Raw genomic sequence first — 14525 nt, forward strand, 5'->3', positions numbered from 1 at the left:
ATTCATTGCTCTGTCAATTTCCAGTTCCAGTAAAGTTCCCTTAATAATAATGACTTATGTTTGGACAGTTCTGTACTTTTATGTCCAAGTCCCTGAAAGTAAGTGGGAATGTGACAGAAATAGAAAGTAAATTAGCCAGCCCACGAGTCATGAAACCGATAGACTAGGGATTTACTCATACTGCTGCTTTGGGATAGTTAGTTGCCTGGGATGGTTTTCCATCACTGATTTCCACCACTTTCCCCTCCTTCTAACTTTTTCAGGTCTGCAAGTGGCTGTTGGATTGCCCTTTTTTCTTATCCTGTTATGTCTCTATTTGATGCCACTGGGAATTTATTCTCCCTGCATTCAGGAGGAGGAGGATTTGGGGCCCAAGCCAGTCTTCTTTGGACATAGAGGTGCACCCATGGTAAGTCTGGGCGTGATGAACATGGATGAGTACAGGTACGTATGGGGTATGTGAATGAATTAAGGGAACCTCAGAATCATAGGAAGCCCTGGAGAGGAAAGGGATTTCTTGAGATGGCAAGAATAAGGAGTTAATTGTAGAGGTTGAACTTGAACCCAGGTTGCCTACCTCCCTGCCCATTTCTCTTTACCATGCTCAATGACATTGCCTCAGATGAACAGAGTCCCAGAATCAGATTGGACAGAGGGTTATACCAGCAGGCTCTTTGAAAAGAGAGCTGAGGGAGCCAAACTCTGTTTCCCAAAGTCTTTTCATTACTGGCTCCATTCCTACCATAAAAGGAATATTGCAAGGAGAGATTCTGAGGCATAGGGCCTGATGTCCTTTTATTCTGCAGGTGGGGCCTGAGAACACCATGATGTCCTTTGAGAAAGCTGTTGAACAAGGAGCTTATGGACTAGAGACTGACATACACTTAAGGTAAGAAAGCAGGGACTAGGGTGGCAGGGAGGAAGGGCTAAGTTCAATTGCATGGAAGAAAACTAGCTTGATCCAAGCTGTAGAAAGGGCAAGCCCTGGGGCACATATGCTACACTCATGAACCAAATCTCCCTTACAAACCGTCCCTCTGTACCTCCACATTCTCAATCACAGCTCACAAATCAGCCACACTCTATATTGTCTTCACACATAATTCAAATTTGTCCCCATTGCAAGCTATACTTACAACTTAACCCTATATACTACCTTAGTAGGTTATTTTTTTTTTTTTTTTTTTTTTTTTTTGAGACAGAGTCTCACTCTGTTGCCCAGGCTAGAGTGAGTGCCATGGAGTCAGCCTAGCTCACAGCAACCTCAATCTCCTGAGCTCAAAGGATCCTCCTGTCTCGGCCTCCCGAGTAGCTGGGACTACAGGCATGTGCCACCATGCCCGGCTAATTTTTTCTATATATATTTTTAGCTGTCTATATAATTTCTTTCTATTTTTAGTAGAGATGGGGTCTCGCTCTTGCTCAGGCTGGTCTTGAACTCCTGAGCTCAAACGATCCGCCCACCCTCGGCCTCCCAGAGTGCTAGGATTACAGGCGTGAGCCACCGCGCCCGGCCCTTAGTAGGTTATTTAACTAACATTCCTTGAGCATTTACCATATTCCAGGCTTTCTTCTGATTGCTGGGAAGATCCAAATGATACATTCATGCCTAAGAAGTATTTCCAGCTAGTGAAATAGACATGACATTTACAGATAACCACAGAATAGAGCCATTTGTGGTGAAAGAATTCCAGAGAAGAGTAAGTCAACTGAAATGGAACCTCAGTGGAGGAAAAGGCTACCCCTTATTGTATGGAAAAAAAAGAAAAAGATTTATATGCTCAAAGTTGTATTTGGGTTGAGACTTAAAGGAAAAATACCATCTTACCAAGCAGAGATCAGGGAAGGAGAGCATTCCAGGCAGAGGCATCAGCTTATTCAAATTCATTTAAATGTGAAATAACAAGTTGATAGATGAGTGAGCTAACCTATCTGGATACCGAAAGTGATATGCTTTGGGGATAGGAGAGGGCTATGTGAAGAAGTATGACTAGAAGGCTGACTGAGGCTGGATCATGGAGAATTCCTAAAGGTGTAATGGGTAGCCATGGTAGGTTTTAGAGGACAGACTACCTTATTGTTTTAGAAAGATGTGTTTTAGAAAGACTCATCTGGCAGTCTATGAAGAAGAATTACCAGGGAGATGGATAACAGACTGTAGGAATAGTCCAAGGGAAAACAAAGGAAGACTTGGATTAGAGGAGGGGCAGGGACAAAAAGGCATGCTTTGCTCTAGAATCTGTGTACCTGGGCAGTTGAAGTGGAGAGGCTTCATCTCTAGCCTGGGCATATCAGCGTATGTGATGTGCACAAAGTCCCCTCACAGTCATTCTGGGAGGCAAACAGAAAGGAAACGAACATTCTTTTTCACAGAGGAGGAAGCTGTGGTTTGAACCCGGGTTCAATGAAGGGAAATGCGTTGCTTAGGTTGCAAGGTTAGAATGTACATGGTAAAGTCAGGGTTAGAACTAGACTTCCTGACCTCAGAGTGAGATTCTTAACATCAGCCAAAGATGACAACAGTTCCATGCAGAACATTTTGAAACAGGATTAGAAGTGGTTGTTCTAGCGGAGCTCCTAGGGGCATTCATTAAAGGGCCTGGTGGTCATGGGTGTACTGTGGTAAAGGTGCTGAGCCAGTGAGCTCCTGGCACTTTGTCTTTCTCTTCTCTTCTGTGACTTCAACTTTGATATAGATGATTCTTCCAACTCTTTAATTTTTCTGCTGTTGACATCTTTATTTCCAATGATCATCTCTTGTACACACTTCCACCACGTTCATGGTCATATTTATTATTACCAAAACTTCCTATTACCAAAAACTGCATATCAGTCATGGTCCAGTCAGGACATGAAAACAATAACAATAATTTGAACAGGTAAAATGTAACATCGAGAACTACTAAATAGTAAAATGTGGTTAATTACTAAAAGAGGTAAAACAAGACCCTAAGGAGTATAAGAATAGCAAGGATAGCTACTAGAAATTTTGGTCCCAGACAAGGTGGAGTAAGCATTATTCTATCCTACTCTCTAACAGTTACCAAGAAAAAAAAACCAAAACCCTCAGAATTCATAAAACAACTGGCAGAAGACAGAAAGGTAGAGAAAAGAAGGTAGGCTGGCTAGGGATCATAATTCTCAAGTATTAATAACGCAGTAGGGACTTCCCTGTTTTTTGTTTAGTCTTGTTTTTTTCCTCCTGTATATTCCTAACCTGAGCTCTAGAGAGGCCAAAACCAAAAAATACCTACATGTGCAGACAAAAACAAAAACAAACAAACAAACAAAACAACCCCAGGAACATCTTCCCTCTCTCGCTAAAGGACTGGGAAAAGTATAGCCAGTGGAATATAAACATTTTGACTCTACCAGCCCTACTCAGGTAAACTCCACCAAAAAGCCACTCCCCTCCCTCTGACACCTGAGGCTGTGGCCGGGAGACTACAAGCCGAATGCTGTCTTCCATTTCTGCCCTGAAATAAGAGCTGGTACCTGTCTCTGCCTCCCCCAGCGAGGTAATGAGAAGAGAATTATTCAGAGAAGTTGTCTATACAAAGTATTTTTTTATTGTGATAAATCTGTTTAACATAAAATTTTATGGTGTATACTTCAGTGGGCACTAAGTATATTCACGTTAATTTGCTACCATCACCAATATCTATCTCCAGAACTTTTTCTTCTTCCTGAACTGAAACCCCATACTCATTAAATGATAACTCTTTGATCTACCCTACCCCCCGGCCCTAAGAACCATCATTTTATTTTCTGTCTCTGTGAATTCAACTACTCTATTTGCCTCCTATGAGTGGAATCATACAATCTTTGTCCCTTTGTTGTCTGGCTTGTTTCACTTAGCATGATGTCTCCAGGGTTCATCCATATTGTAGCATGTTATCAGAACTAACTTCCTGTTTCTTTATTATTAAAAAGGACGTTACATAAAATTTTTCATTGTAACCATTTTAAGGGTATAGTTAAATAGTGTTAAGTATATTCACATTGTTGTGAAATAGATCTCCAGCACTTTTTCATATTGCAAATCTGAAACTCTATATTCATTAAACAGCAAATCTCATTTCCCTCCTCCTCCTCAGTCCTTGGTAACCACTATTTTACTTTTTGTTTCTGTGAATTTGACTACTTTAGATACCTCATATAATTGGAATCATACAGTAGTTTTTTGGCTTTTTTGTGACTGGCTTATTTCACTTATCAAAATGTCCTCAAGGTTCATCCATGTTGGAGCATGTGACAAGATTTCTTTCCTTTTTCAGGATGAATAATATTCTATCGCATGTATATAGCACATTTTGTTTATCTGTTCATCCGGTGATGGACATTGGGTTGCTTCCACCTCTTGGATATTTTGAATAATGCTGCTGTGAATCTGTGGGCAAATATCTCATTGAGACCCCGTGCTTTTCATTCTTTGGGATATGTACTCAGATTGGGAAATGCAGGATCATATGGTAATTCTATTTTTAATTTTTGAGGAACTTCTGTACAGTTTTCCATAGCAGTTACACCATTTTACAGTCCTACCAATGGCACACAGGGTTCTAATTTCTCCATATCCTCACCAACACTTGCTATTTTCTGTTTGATAGTAGCCTTCCTAATGGGTGTGAAGTGGTGTCTCACTGTGGTTTTGAGTTGCATTTCTCTGATTATTAGTGATGTTGAACATCTTCTCATATGTTCATTGGCCATTTATATGTTCTTCTGAGAAATGTCTACTCAAGTTCTTTGCCTGAGTAAAGAACTTTTACTCAGGTTTTTAAAATCAGGTTATTTGATTTTTTGTTGTTGAATTATATATTCTGGATATTAAACCTTTATCAATTACATGATTTTCAAATATTCTCTCCCATTCTATAAGTTGCGTTTTCATGTTGTTGATGGTCTTCTTTGATGCACTAAAGTTTGAAAGTTTGATGTAGTCCCATTTGTCTATTTTTGCTTTTGTTGTCTGTGCTTTTGCTGTCATAGTGAAGAAATGATTATCAAGTCTAATGTCATGAAGCTTTTCCCCTATGTTTTCTTCTAAGAGTTTTATAGTTTCAGCCTTTATATTTAGGTTTTTGATGCATTTTGAGTTAATTTTTGTGTATGGTATAAGGTAAGCGTCCAACTTCATTCTTTTCCATGTGAATATACAGTTTTCCCAGCCCTATTTCTTATCCTCCTTGAATGGTCTTGGTACCCTTGCCAAAATTTATTTGACTGTATACATGAAGGTTTATTTCTGGTATCCTACTTTATTCCATTGATCTGTTTGTTGTCTTTATACCAGTACCACATTGCTTTGATTAATGTAGCTTTGTAATATGCTTTGAAATCAGTAAGTCTGAGCCCTCCGACTTGGTTCTTTTTTTAAAAATTATTTTGGCCATTGGGCCCCTTGAGATTCCATACGAATTTTAGGATGAATTTTTCTATTTCTGCAACAGATGCTATTGGTATTTTGGTAGGGATTGCATTAAATCTGTATATCACTTTGGGTAGTATGGATATTTTAACCATATTAGGTCTTCTAATCCATGAATATAAGATGTCATTTTATATATTTTTGTTGTTTTTAATTTCTTCCAGCAATGCTCTGTAGTTTTCAGTATACTGGTCCTTCACTTCCTTGGTTAGGTTTATTCCTAAGTATTTATTCTTTTTGATGCTATTGTAATTGGGATTGTTTTCATATTGTTCATTGTTAGTATATAGAAATGTAACATTTTTGTATATTGATTTTGAATCCTGTAACTTTGTTGAATTTATCAGTTTTAACAGTTTATCTTTGGGGAATTATTAGGGTTTTTGACATATAAGATCATATTATCTGCAGAGATAATTTTACTTACTCCTTTTCAATTTGGATTCTTTTTATTTATTTTGCTTGCCTAATTGCTCTGGCTAGGACTTTCAACATCATGTTGAATAGAAGTGGCAAGAGCAGGAAGTTTTGCCTTGTTTCTGATCTTAGAGGAAAGGCTATCAGTCTTTTGCCATTGAGTATGATGTGGGATTTTCATGCCAGCCTTTTCGGGGTTGAATAATATTCCAGTGTATGTGTATATCATGTTTTATTTATCCAGCTGATGGACATTTGGGTTGCTTCCAACTTTTGTCTATTGTGATAATGCTGCTGTAAACATGATTGTGCAAGTATCGTTCTGAGACCCTACTTTAAATCTTTTGGATATATGCCCCAAAGTGGAATTGCTAGGTCATATGGTGATCCTCTGTTTAATTTTCTGAGGAACTGCCATGCTGGAGAAAGGGATTTTAAAAACCTACATGTAAAATCTTGAGCACACCTTTGAATAACCCATACATGAGACCAACAAGAAACAACACAGCAGAATATTTGATAATGGAACATTGCCTTGGAACATCGTCTAGGTTGTAGATTGATCTCTGGGTAGCAAACAAATGGGAAAGACCAGAAAAGCACTGAAAAGCCTTTGAAACTAAATTGGCATTTGAACCACAACTCATAAATGTGGGCCAGGACATGGTGTTCTGAACCTAAATTCACTGTCTGCTTTAATTTAATTTAAATAAGAACCAGAATCTGAAAAATATAATATTCAAAATGTCTGGAATAGATTCCAAAATTATTCATCATACCAAAATCTACAAAAATCTCAATTTGAATAAGGTAGTCAATAGATATGAACACCAAGAGAAACAAATGTTGGAATTATATGAGAAGAATTTTAAAGCAGCTGTCATAAAATGGCTCCAAGAAGCAATTATGAATGCATGTGAAACAAGTAAGTAGAAAACCTTAGCAAAGAAATGAGGAGGAACTAAGTGGAAATAAAAGTTCTTCAGACAAAAGAAAATGATTTAAAAAGTAAACTTGGAACCTCAGGAGTAAAGAGCAATGGAGAGGGTAATATGTAAGTAAATACAAGTAGACAGTTCTCTTCTTCCACAGTTTAAGAATTATGTTTGATGGTTAAAAGCAAAAATTAAAACATTTACTGATGTAGCTCTCAGTATATTTTGAGATAATATTTACGACAACTGTATCATAAAGGAAGAGAGTGAGTAAAGGGACCCAAAAAGTGTTTAGGTTTCCACATTCTACTTGAAATGGTAGAATGTTGACACTAGCAGACTATGATAAATTAGATATATATATTGTAATTCCAGAGTAACCACGCAAAAAATTATACAAAGAGATACACTAAAAAACACTATGCATAAATAAATGTTCAAATACCCAACAGGAAAGTGAGAAAGAGTAAACAGAGGAAAAAAATAAAAAGGACCAAACATAAAACAAATATTAGAATGGCACACTTAGGTACTAACATATCAATATGTATAAATATAAATGATTTAAATATAACAATTGAAACCCAGACTGGCAGAATGGCTTAAAAAATATGAACCATCTTTATGCTGTCTACAAGAAATTCACCTTAAATGTGATAATATAGATAGATTAAAAATATAAGAATGGAAAAAATGTACTATGCAAATTCTAATCAAAGAAAGCTGAGTGGCTACATTAATATTAGACAAAGTAGAATTCAGAGCAAAGAAAATTGCCGGAGACAGAGATATTGCATAATGTTTTAAAAAGATCATCCATCAAGAAGACTTACAATTCTAAATGTGTATGAACCTAACAACAGAGCTTCAATATAAATGAAGAAAAATTGATGGAGCTGAAAGGAGAAATTGACAAATCCACAGCTTAGTTGTGGACTACACCTTATCTTAGTAACTGATATAACCACTAAACAGAAAACCATCAAAGATACAGTACAACACCATCAATGAACAAAATCTAAGTGACATTTATATAACATTTAACCCAAGAACAGCAGAAGGTGCATTCTTTTCAAGTGTCCACAGAACATATACCAATATAGACCATATCCTTGGCTGTAAAACAAACCTCAACAAATTTAAGAAAATTGAAATCATACAGTGAGTTCTCTGACCACAATGGAATCAAACAAGAAATCAGTAACAAAGTTAACAAGAAAATCTCCAAACACTTGGAAACTAAACATTTACTTCTAAATAATCCATGAATTAAAGAAGAAATCTTCTTTATTCAACATATGATTTGCAAGTATTTTACCTCATATGGGTTGTCTTTTTGTTTTGTTGGTGCCAACTGATTTTGACAAAGGTGCAAAGTGATTCAATGACTTCTGCCTCACACCATATACAAAAGTAAATAAAAACGGATCAATCATCTAAATATAAGAGCTAAAGCTATACAATTCTTAGAAGGAAATATAGGGATAGATCTTCGTGACCTTGGATCTGGCAGTGGATTCTTAAATATGACACCAAAAGCACAAGCAACAAAAGAAACAATAGATAAGTTGTCCTGCTTCAAAATTAGGAATTGTTGTGCATCAAAGGACATTATCAATGGGGTTCCAGCAAGATGGCTGACTAGACGCAGCCGGTAGTATGTGCCTCTTCCAAAGAGAGGAAACAAAATAGTAAGTAGATATTCACACTTCAAATAGACCATCTAAGAGAGAACACTGGATTTCAACAGAAAAGTGATGAGGAGGATTCCTTCCTTCTCGATGTTATGGAATAATTTCTGCAGGATAGGTACCAGTTCTTTGTAGGTCTGATAAAATTTGGGTGTGTAACCATCTGGTCCAGGACTTTTTTTTTTTTTTTTTTTGGAAGATTTTTTAATCTTAATGCAGCTTCAATTTCAGTATTTGATGTTGGTCTGTTCAGGAATTCTCTTTCTTCCTGATGGAGCCTAAGGAGCCTGTGTGTTTCTAAGAATTTTTCCATTTCTGGCTGGGTGTGATGGCTCACGCCTGTAATCCTAGCACTCTGGGAGGCCAAGGCAGGAGGATTGCTTGAGGTCAGGAGTTCAAGACCAGCCTGAGCAAGAGCAAGACCCCATCTCTACTAAAAACAGAAAAAAAGCTAGTCAGTCAACTAAAAGTAGAAACAAAAACAATTAGCCAGGTGTGGTGGCTCGTGTCTATAGTCCCAGCTACTCAGGAGGCTGAGGCAGGAGGATCACTTGAGCCCAGGAGTTTGAGGTTGCTGTGGGCTAGGCTGATGCCACGGTACTCACTCTAGCCCGGGCAACAAAGCAAAACTCTGTCTCAGAAAAAAAAAAAAGAATTTGTCTGTTTCCTCCACATTTTCAAATTTATGTGTATAGAGATTTTTATAGTATTAGAGATGATATTTGATATTTGGTCTACTACATACATAGGCTATAGAGTATAGCCTGTTGATCGTAGGCTTATCTGTGCAGCATGTTACTGTACCGAATACTGTAGCCAATTGTAACCTAATGGTAAGTATTTGTATGTCTAAACATAGATAAGGTACAGTAAAAGCATGTTATAAAAGATAAAAAATGGTACAACTGTATAGGGCACTGACCGTGAACGGAATTTGCAGGACTGGAAGTTGCTCTGGGTAAGTCAGTGAGTGAGTGGTGTGTAAACATGAAGGCCTAGGACATATCATACACTACTGTAGGCTTTATAAATACTGGACACTTACGCTACACTAAATTTATAAAAAAATTTCTTCAATAATAAATCCTAGCTCACTGTAACTTTTTTACTTTATAAACTTTTTAATTTTTTAAAACTTACTGACTCTTTTGTAATAGTACTTAGCTTAAGACACAGACACATTGTAAGCTATAAAAAATTTTTCTTTTTTATATCCTTATTTTATAAGCTTTTTCATATTTTAAAATTTAAATTTTTTTTTTTTTTTACTTTTTAAACTCTTTTGTTAAAAACTAAGACACACATTACCCTAGTCCTACACAGAGTCAGGATCATCATCAATCTCTCTGTCTTCCACCTTCACATCTTGTCTTTCTAGAGGGTCTTCAGGGGCAGCAACATGCATGGAACTGTCATCTCCTGTGATAATGTCACCTTTTGGAATACCTCCTGAAGGACTTGCTGTTTTATAGTTAATTGTTTTTGTAAGTAGAATGAGTACACACTAAAATAACTATAAAAAGTATAATATAGTAAATACATAACCAGTAACATAGTCATTTATTATCATTATTAAGTATTATGTACTATGCATAATTATATGTGCAATACTTTTATAAAACTGGCAATGCAGTAAGTTTTTTTTACACCAGCTTTACTGCAAGCATATGAGTAATGCATGGCACTGCAACATTACAACATCTCTAGCAATAGGAGTTTTTCAGCTCCATTATAATCTTATGGGACCACCATCATATATGTGGTCCATGGTTGACTGAAACTTCATTATGTGGCATATGGCTGTATATACTTACCATACAACCCAGAAATGGCACTCCTGGGCATCTATTCCATAGAAAAGAAAACAAGGTTCAAGTCTTTACATTAATTTTCATAGACGTTTTGTTCATAATAGCCCAAATGTAGAAATAACCCAAATATCCTTTAAAGAGGTTCAGGAGGTACATGGTTAAACAAACTGTGGTTCATCCATACTGTGGAATATTACTCAGCAATAAAAAGGAATGAACTACGGAAACATGCCACAATTTGGGTGGATCTCATGAGAATTATGTTGAATGAAAAAGCCACTCTCAAAAGGTTATGTATTGTATGATTCCACTTATGTATCATTTTCAAAATGAGAAGACTTAGAGTGATGGAGAAAAATCAGTGGTTGCCAGGGGTGATGGAGGGAGAGAGGTGGCAGGGCTATAAAAGGTAGCACAGAAGTCTTCTTGTATCTTTACTGTTCTGAATCTTGACTGTGGTGGTGGTGATGTATTGGCCCATGAGATAAAATTAACGTAGAACTAAATATATACACAAACAAGTACATGTAAAACTTCCGAAATCTGAGTAAGGTCACTGATTTTATAAATGTACATTTTTTTTGTTGTGATATTAGAGTACAGTTATACAATACGTTACTATTAGGGGGAACCAAGTTAAAGATATACAGGATCTCTCTATATTATTTCTTACAAACCCATGTGAATCTACAATCATCTCAAAATAGAAATTTAAAGAATCACATCAGCTTTTTTTTTTTTCAATTTAATTTTACAGAATCAAAGAGTCTAACAGTATATCTTGTTAGATACAGTATGTCCTCATAATGTATACATTATTTCTTGTACAATGATATGAAATAATATGGGAAATATTCATGATAAATTATTAAGTGAACAGTGCAAGTTAAAAACAATAGTTTCATATTTTTTTCCCCACCCCCCCTTTCCCGAGTCAGCACCTTCAAGTGTTACCACTCCCCAAACGGTGCGCAATGCACTCATTGTGTAGGCATACCCCCATCCCCTCCCCCACCCCCCACCTCAGTCTGATGTCCAATTGGTGTCGTTTCCAGATTTGTATTTAGGTGATGATCAGGGAAACCAATTTTCTGGTGAGTACATGTGATGCTTGTTTTTCCATTCTTGGGATACTTCACTTAATATAATGGGTTCCAACTCTCTCCAGGAGAACCATAGAGATGTCGTATCTTCATCATTCCTTATAGCTGAGTAGTATTCCATGGTATACATATACCACAGTTTACTAATCCAATCATGTATTGATGGGCATTTGGGTTGTTTCCACATCTTTGCTATTGTGAATTGTGCTGCTATAAACATTTGGGTACACGTGCCTTTGTTACAGAATGACCTTTTTTCCTTTGGGTATATGCCCAGTAATGGGATTGCTGGGTCAAATGGCAGGTCTACTTGAATCTGTTTAAGATACCTCCATAATGCTTTCCACAGGGGTTGCACTAGTTTGCAGTCCCACCAGCAGTGTATTAGTGTTCCTGTCTCTCCACACCCACGCCAACATGTGTTGTTTTGGGTTTTTTTGATAAAGGCCATTCTCACTGGGGTTAAGTGATATCTCATTGTGGTTTTGATTTGCATTTCCCTGATGATTAGAGATGTTGAACACTTTTTCATATGTTTGTTAGCCATTTTTATATCTTCTTTTGAAAAATTTCTATTCATGTCCTTTGCCCACTTTTTGATAGGGTTGCTTGATTTTTTCTTGCTGATTTTCCTGAGTTCTAAATAGATTCTTGTTATCAGTCCTTTATCTGATGTGTAGTATGCAAAAATTTTTTCCCATTCTGTAGGTGGTCTGTTTATTCTCTGGACTGTTTCTTTGGCTGTGCAGAAGCTTTTTAATTTAATCATGTCCCATTCATTTATTTTTGTTGCTGCTGTGATTGCCTTGGGGGTCTTCTTCATAAATTCTTTGCCTAGGCCAATGTCTGTAAGTGTCTTTCCTACATTTTCTTCTAGAATTCTGATTGTATCACGCCTAAGGTTTAAGTCTGTTATCCACCGTGATTTGATTTTTGTGAGAGGTGAAAGCTGTGGGTCCTGTTTCAGTCTTCTACAAGTGGCTAACCAATTCTCCCAGCACCATTTATTGAATAGGGATTCTTGTCCCCAGAGTATATTCTTTCCCGCTTTGTCAAAAATTAGGTGACTATATGAGGATGGTTCTATATTTGGATTTTCTGTTGTGTTCCACTGGTCTGTGTCCCTGCACTTGTGCCAATACCAGGCTGTTTTAAGAACCACGGCCTTGTAGTATTGTTTGAGGTCTGGCAAATTAATACCTCCCATTTTGTTTTTGTTGCTTAAAATTGCTTTTGCTATACGGGGTCTTCTTTGATTCCATACAAAGTGTATAATTATTTTCTCTATGTCTGTAAAGAATGATGTTGGTAATTTAATAGGGATTGCATTGAATCTGTAGATCACTTTGGGTAGTATAGACATTTTAACAATGTTGATTCTTCCGATCCACGAGCATGGTATATTTTTCCATCTATTTGCAAGTTCTGCTATTTCTTTTCTCAGTGTTTCATAGTTTTCCTTATAGAGGTCCTTTACCTCTTTAGTTAGATATATACCTAGATATTTTATTTTCTTTATTGCTATTTTGAAGGGTATTGAGTCTTTAATTTGGTTTTCCGATTGACTGTTATTGGCATATATAAATGCCTCTGATTTGTGTATATTAATTTTGTAGCCTGAGACTTTGCTGTATTCATTAATCAATTCCAGGAGTCTCTTGGTTGAATCCTGGGGGTTTTCCAGATATAACATCATATCATCAGCAAAAAGTGAGAGTTTGATCTCTTCCTTCCCTGTTTGGACTCCCTTGATTCTGCTCTCTTGCCTGATAGCTCTCGCAAGGACTTCCAATACTATGTTGAAAAGTAATGGAGACAATGGACAGCCCTGTCTGGTTCCAGTTCTAAGTGGGAGTGCTTTCAGTTTTTCCCCATTCAGTATGATGTTGGCTGTGGGTTTGTCATATATGGCTTGTATCATTTTTAGGTAGGTTCCATCAATGCCTATTTTGTTAAGCGTTTTTATCATAAAAGGGTGTTGAATTTTGTCAAATGCTTTTTCTGCATCTAATGAGAGTATCATATGGTTTTTGTTTTTGCTTCTATTTATGTGGTGAATTACATTTATAGATTTACGTATGTTGAACCACCCCTGCATCTCGGGGATGAAGCCCACTTGGTCGTGGTGGATTACTTTTTTGATAAGTACTTGGATTCGATTTGCTAGTATTTTATTGAAAATTTTTGCATCTATATTCATGAGGGAAATTGGTCTGTAGTTCTCTATTTTTGTTGCGTCCTTTCCAGGTTTTGGTATTAATGTTATATTGGCTTGGTAGAACGTGTTGGGGAGAACTCCATCCTTCTCAATATTGGAGAATAGTTTATGTAGGATGGGCACCAGTTCTTCTTTGTATGTATGGTAAAATTCAGGTGTGAACCCATCTGGACCAGGGCTTTTATTTTTGGGAAGGTTTTTTATTGCTGTTTCGATTTCAGTTCTTGATATTGGTCTGTTCAGGTACTCTATTTCTTCCTGGTTGAGCCTGGGAAGACTATGTGTTTCTAAAAATTTGTCCATTTCCTCCACGTTCTCCAGTTTGTGTGCATAAAGATTTTTGTAGAATTCATAGATGATATCTTGTATCTCTGTAGCATCGGTTGTGATTTCTCCTTTCAGGTTCCTAATGGAGGTTATTAGAGATTTTACTTTTGTGCTCTTGGTTAGTCTAGCCAGAGGTGTGTCTATTTTGTTTATCTTTTCAAAGAACCAACTTTTTGTTTTATTAATTTCCCTTATAGTTTCTTTGTTGTCCTTTTCATTTAGTTCTGATTTGATCTTAGTAATTTCTCGCCTTCTGCTGGGTTTGGGATCGTTCTGTTCTTCTTTCTCCAGCTCTTTGAGTCTATTCGTTAGGTTGTCTATTTGCATGTTTTCTGTCTTTCTGATATAGGCATTTATGGATATGAATTTTCCTCTCAGGACTGCTTTAGCTGCATCCCATAGATTTTGATAAGTTGTATCTCCATTGTCATTTAATTCAAAGAAATTTTTGATTTCCATCTTGATTTCTTCTTTTATAGAATAATTATTCAGGAGAAGGTTATTTAGCTTCCATGACTTTGAGTAAGAGTGAGGGTTTCTGTTTGTGATCATTGTTACTTTTATTCCGCTGTGATCTGAGAAGATGCACGGT

General features: G+C 36.8%; 1 protein-coding gene across 1 annotated transcript in view; it reads left to right on the forward strand.

The window, feature by feature from the left end:
* Window positions 1-14525, forward strand: part of GDPD4 (glycerophosphodiester phosphodiesterase domain containing 4) — a 120062-nt gene that overhangs the window by 54912 nt on the left and 50625 nt on the right. Inside the window, exons 9-10 of the mRNA XM_069470484.1 lie at window positions 264-409; window positions 807-889. Coding sequence (XP_069326585.1) covers window positions 264-409; window positions 807-889 — 229 coding nt within the window. The remainder of the gene's footprint in view (window positions 1-263; window positions 410-806; window positions 890-14525) is intronic.

The sequence above is a fragment of the Eulemur rufifrons genome, chromosome 6, assembly GCF_041146395.1.
Source record: "Eulemur rufifrons isolate Redbay chromosome 6, OSU_ERuf_1, whole genome shotgun sequence".
Classification (NCBI taxonomy): Eukaryota; Metazoa; Chordata; class Mammalia; order Primates; family Lemuridae; genus Eulemur; species Eulemur rufifrons.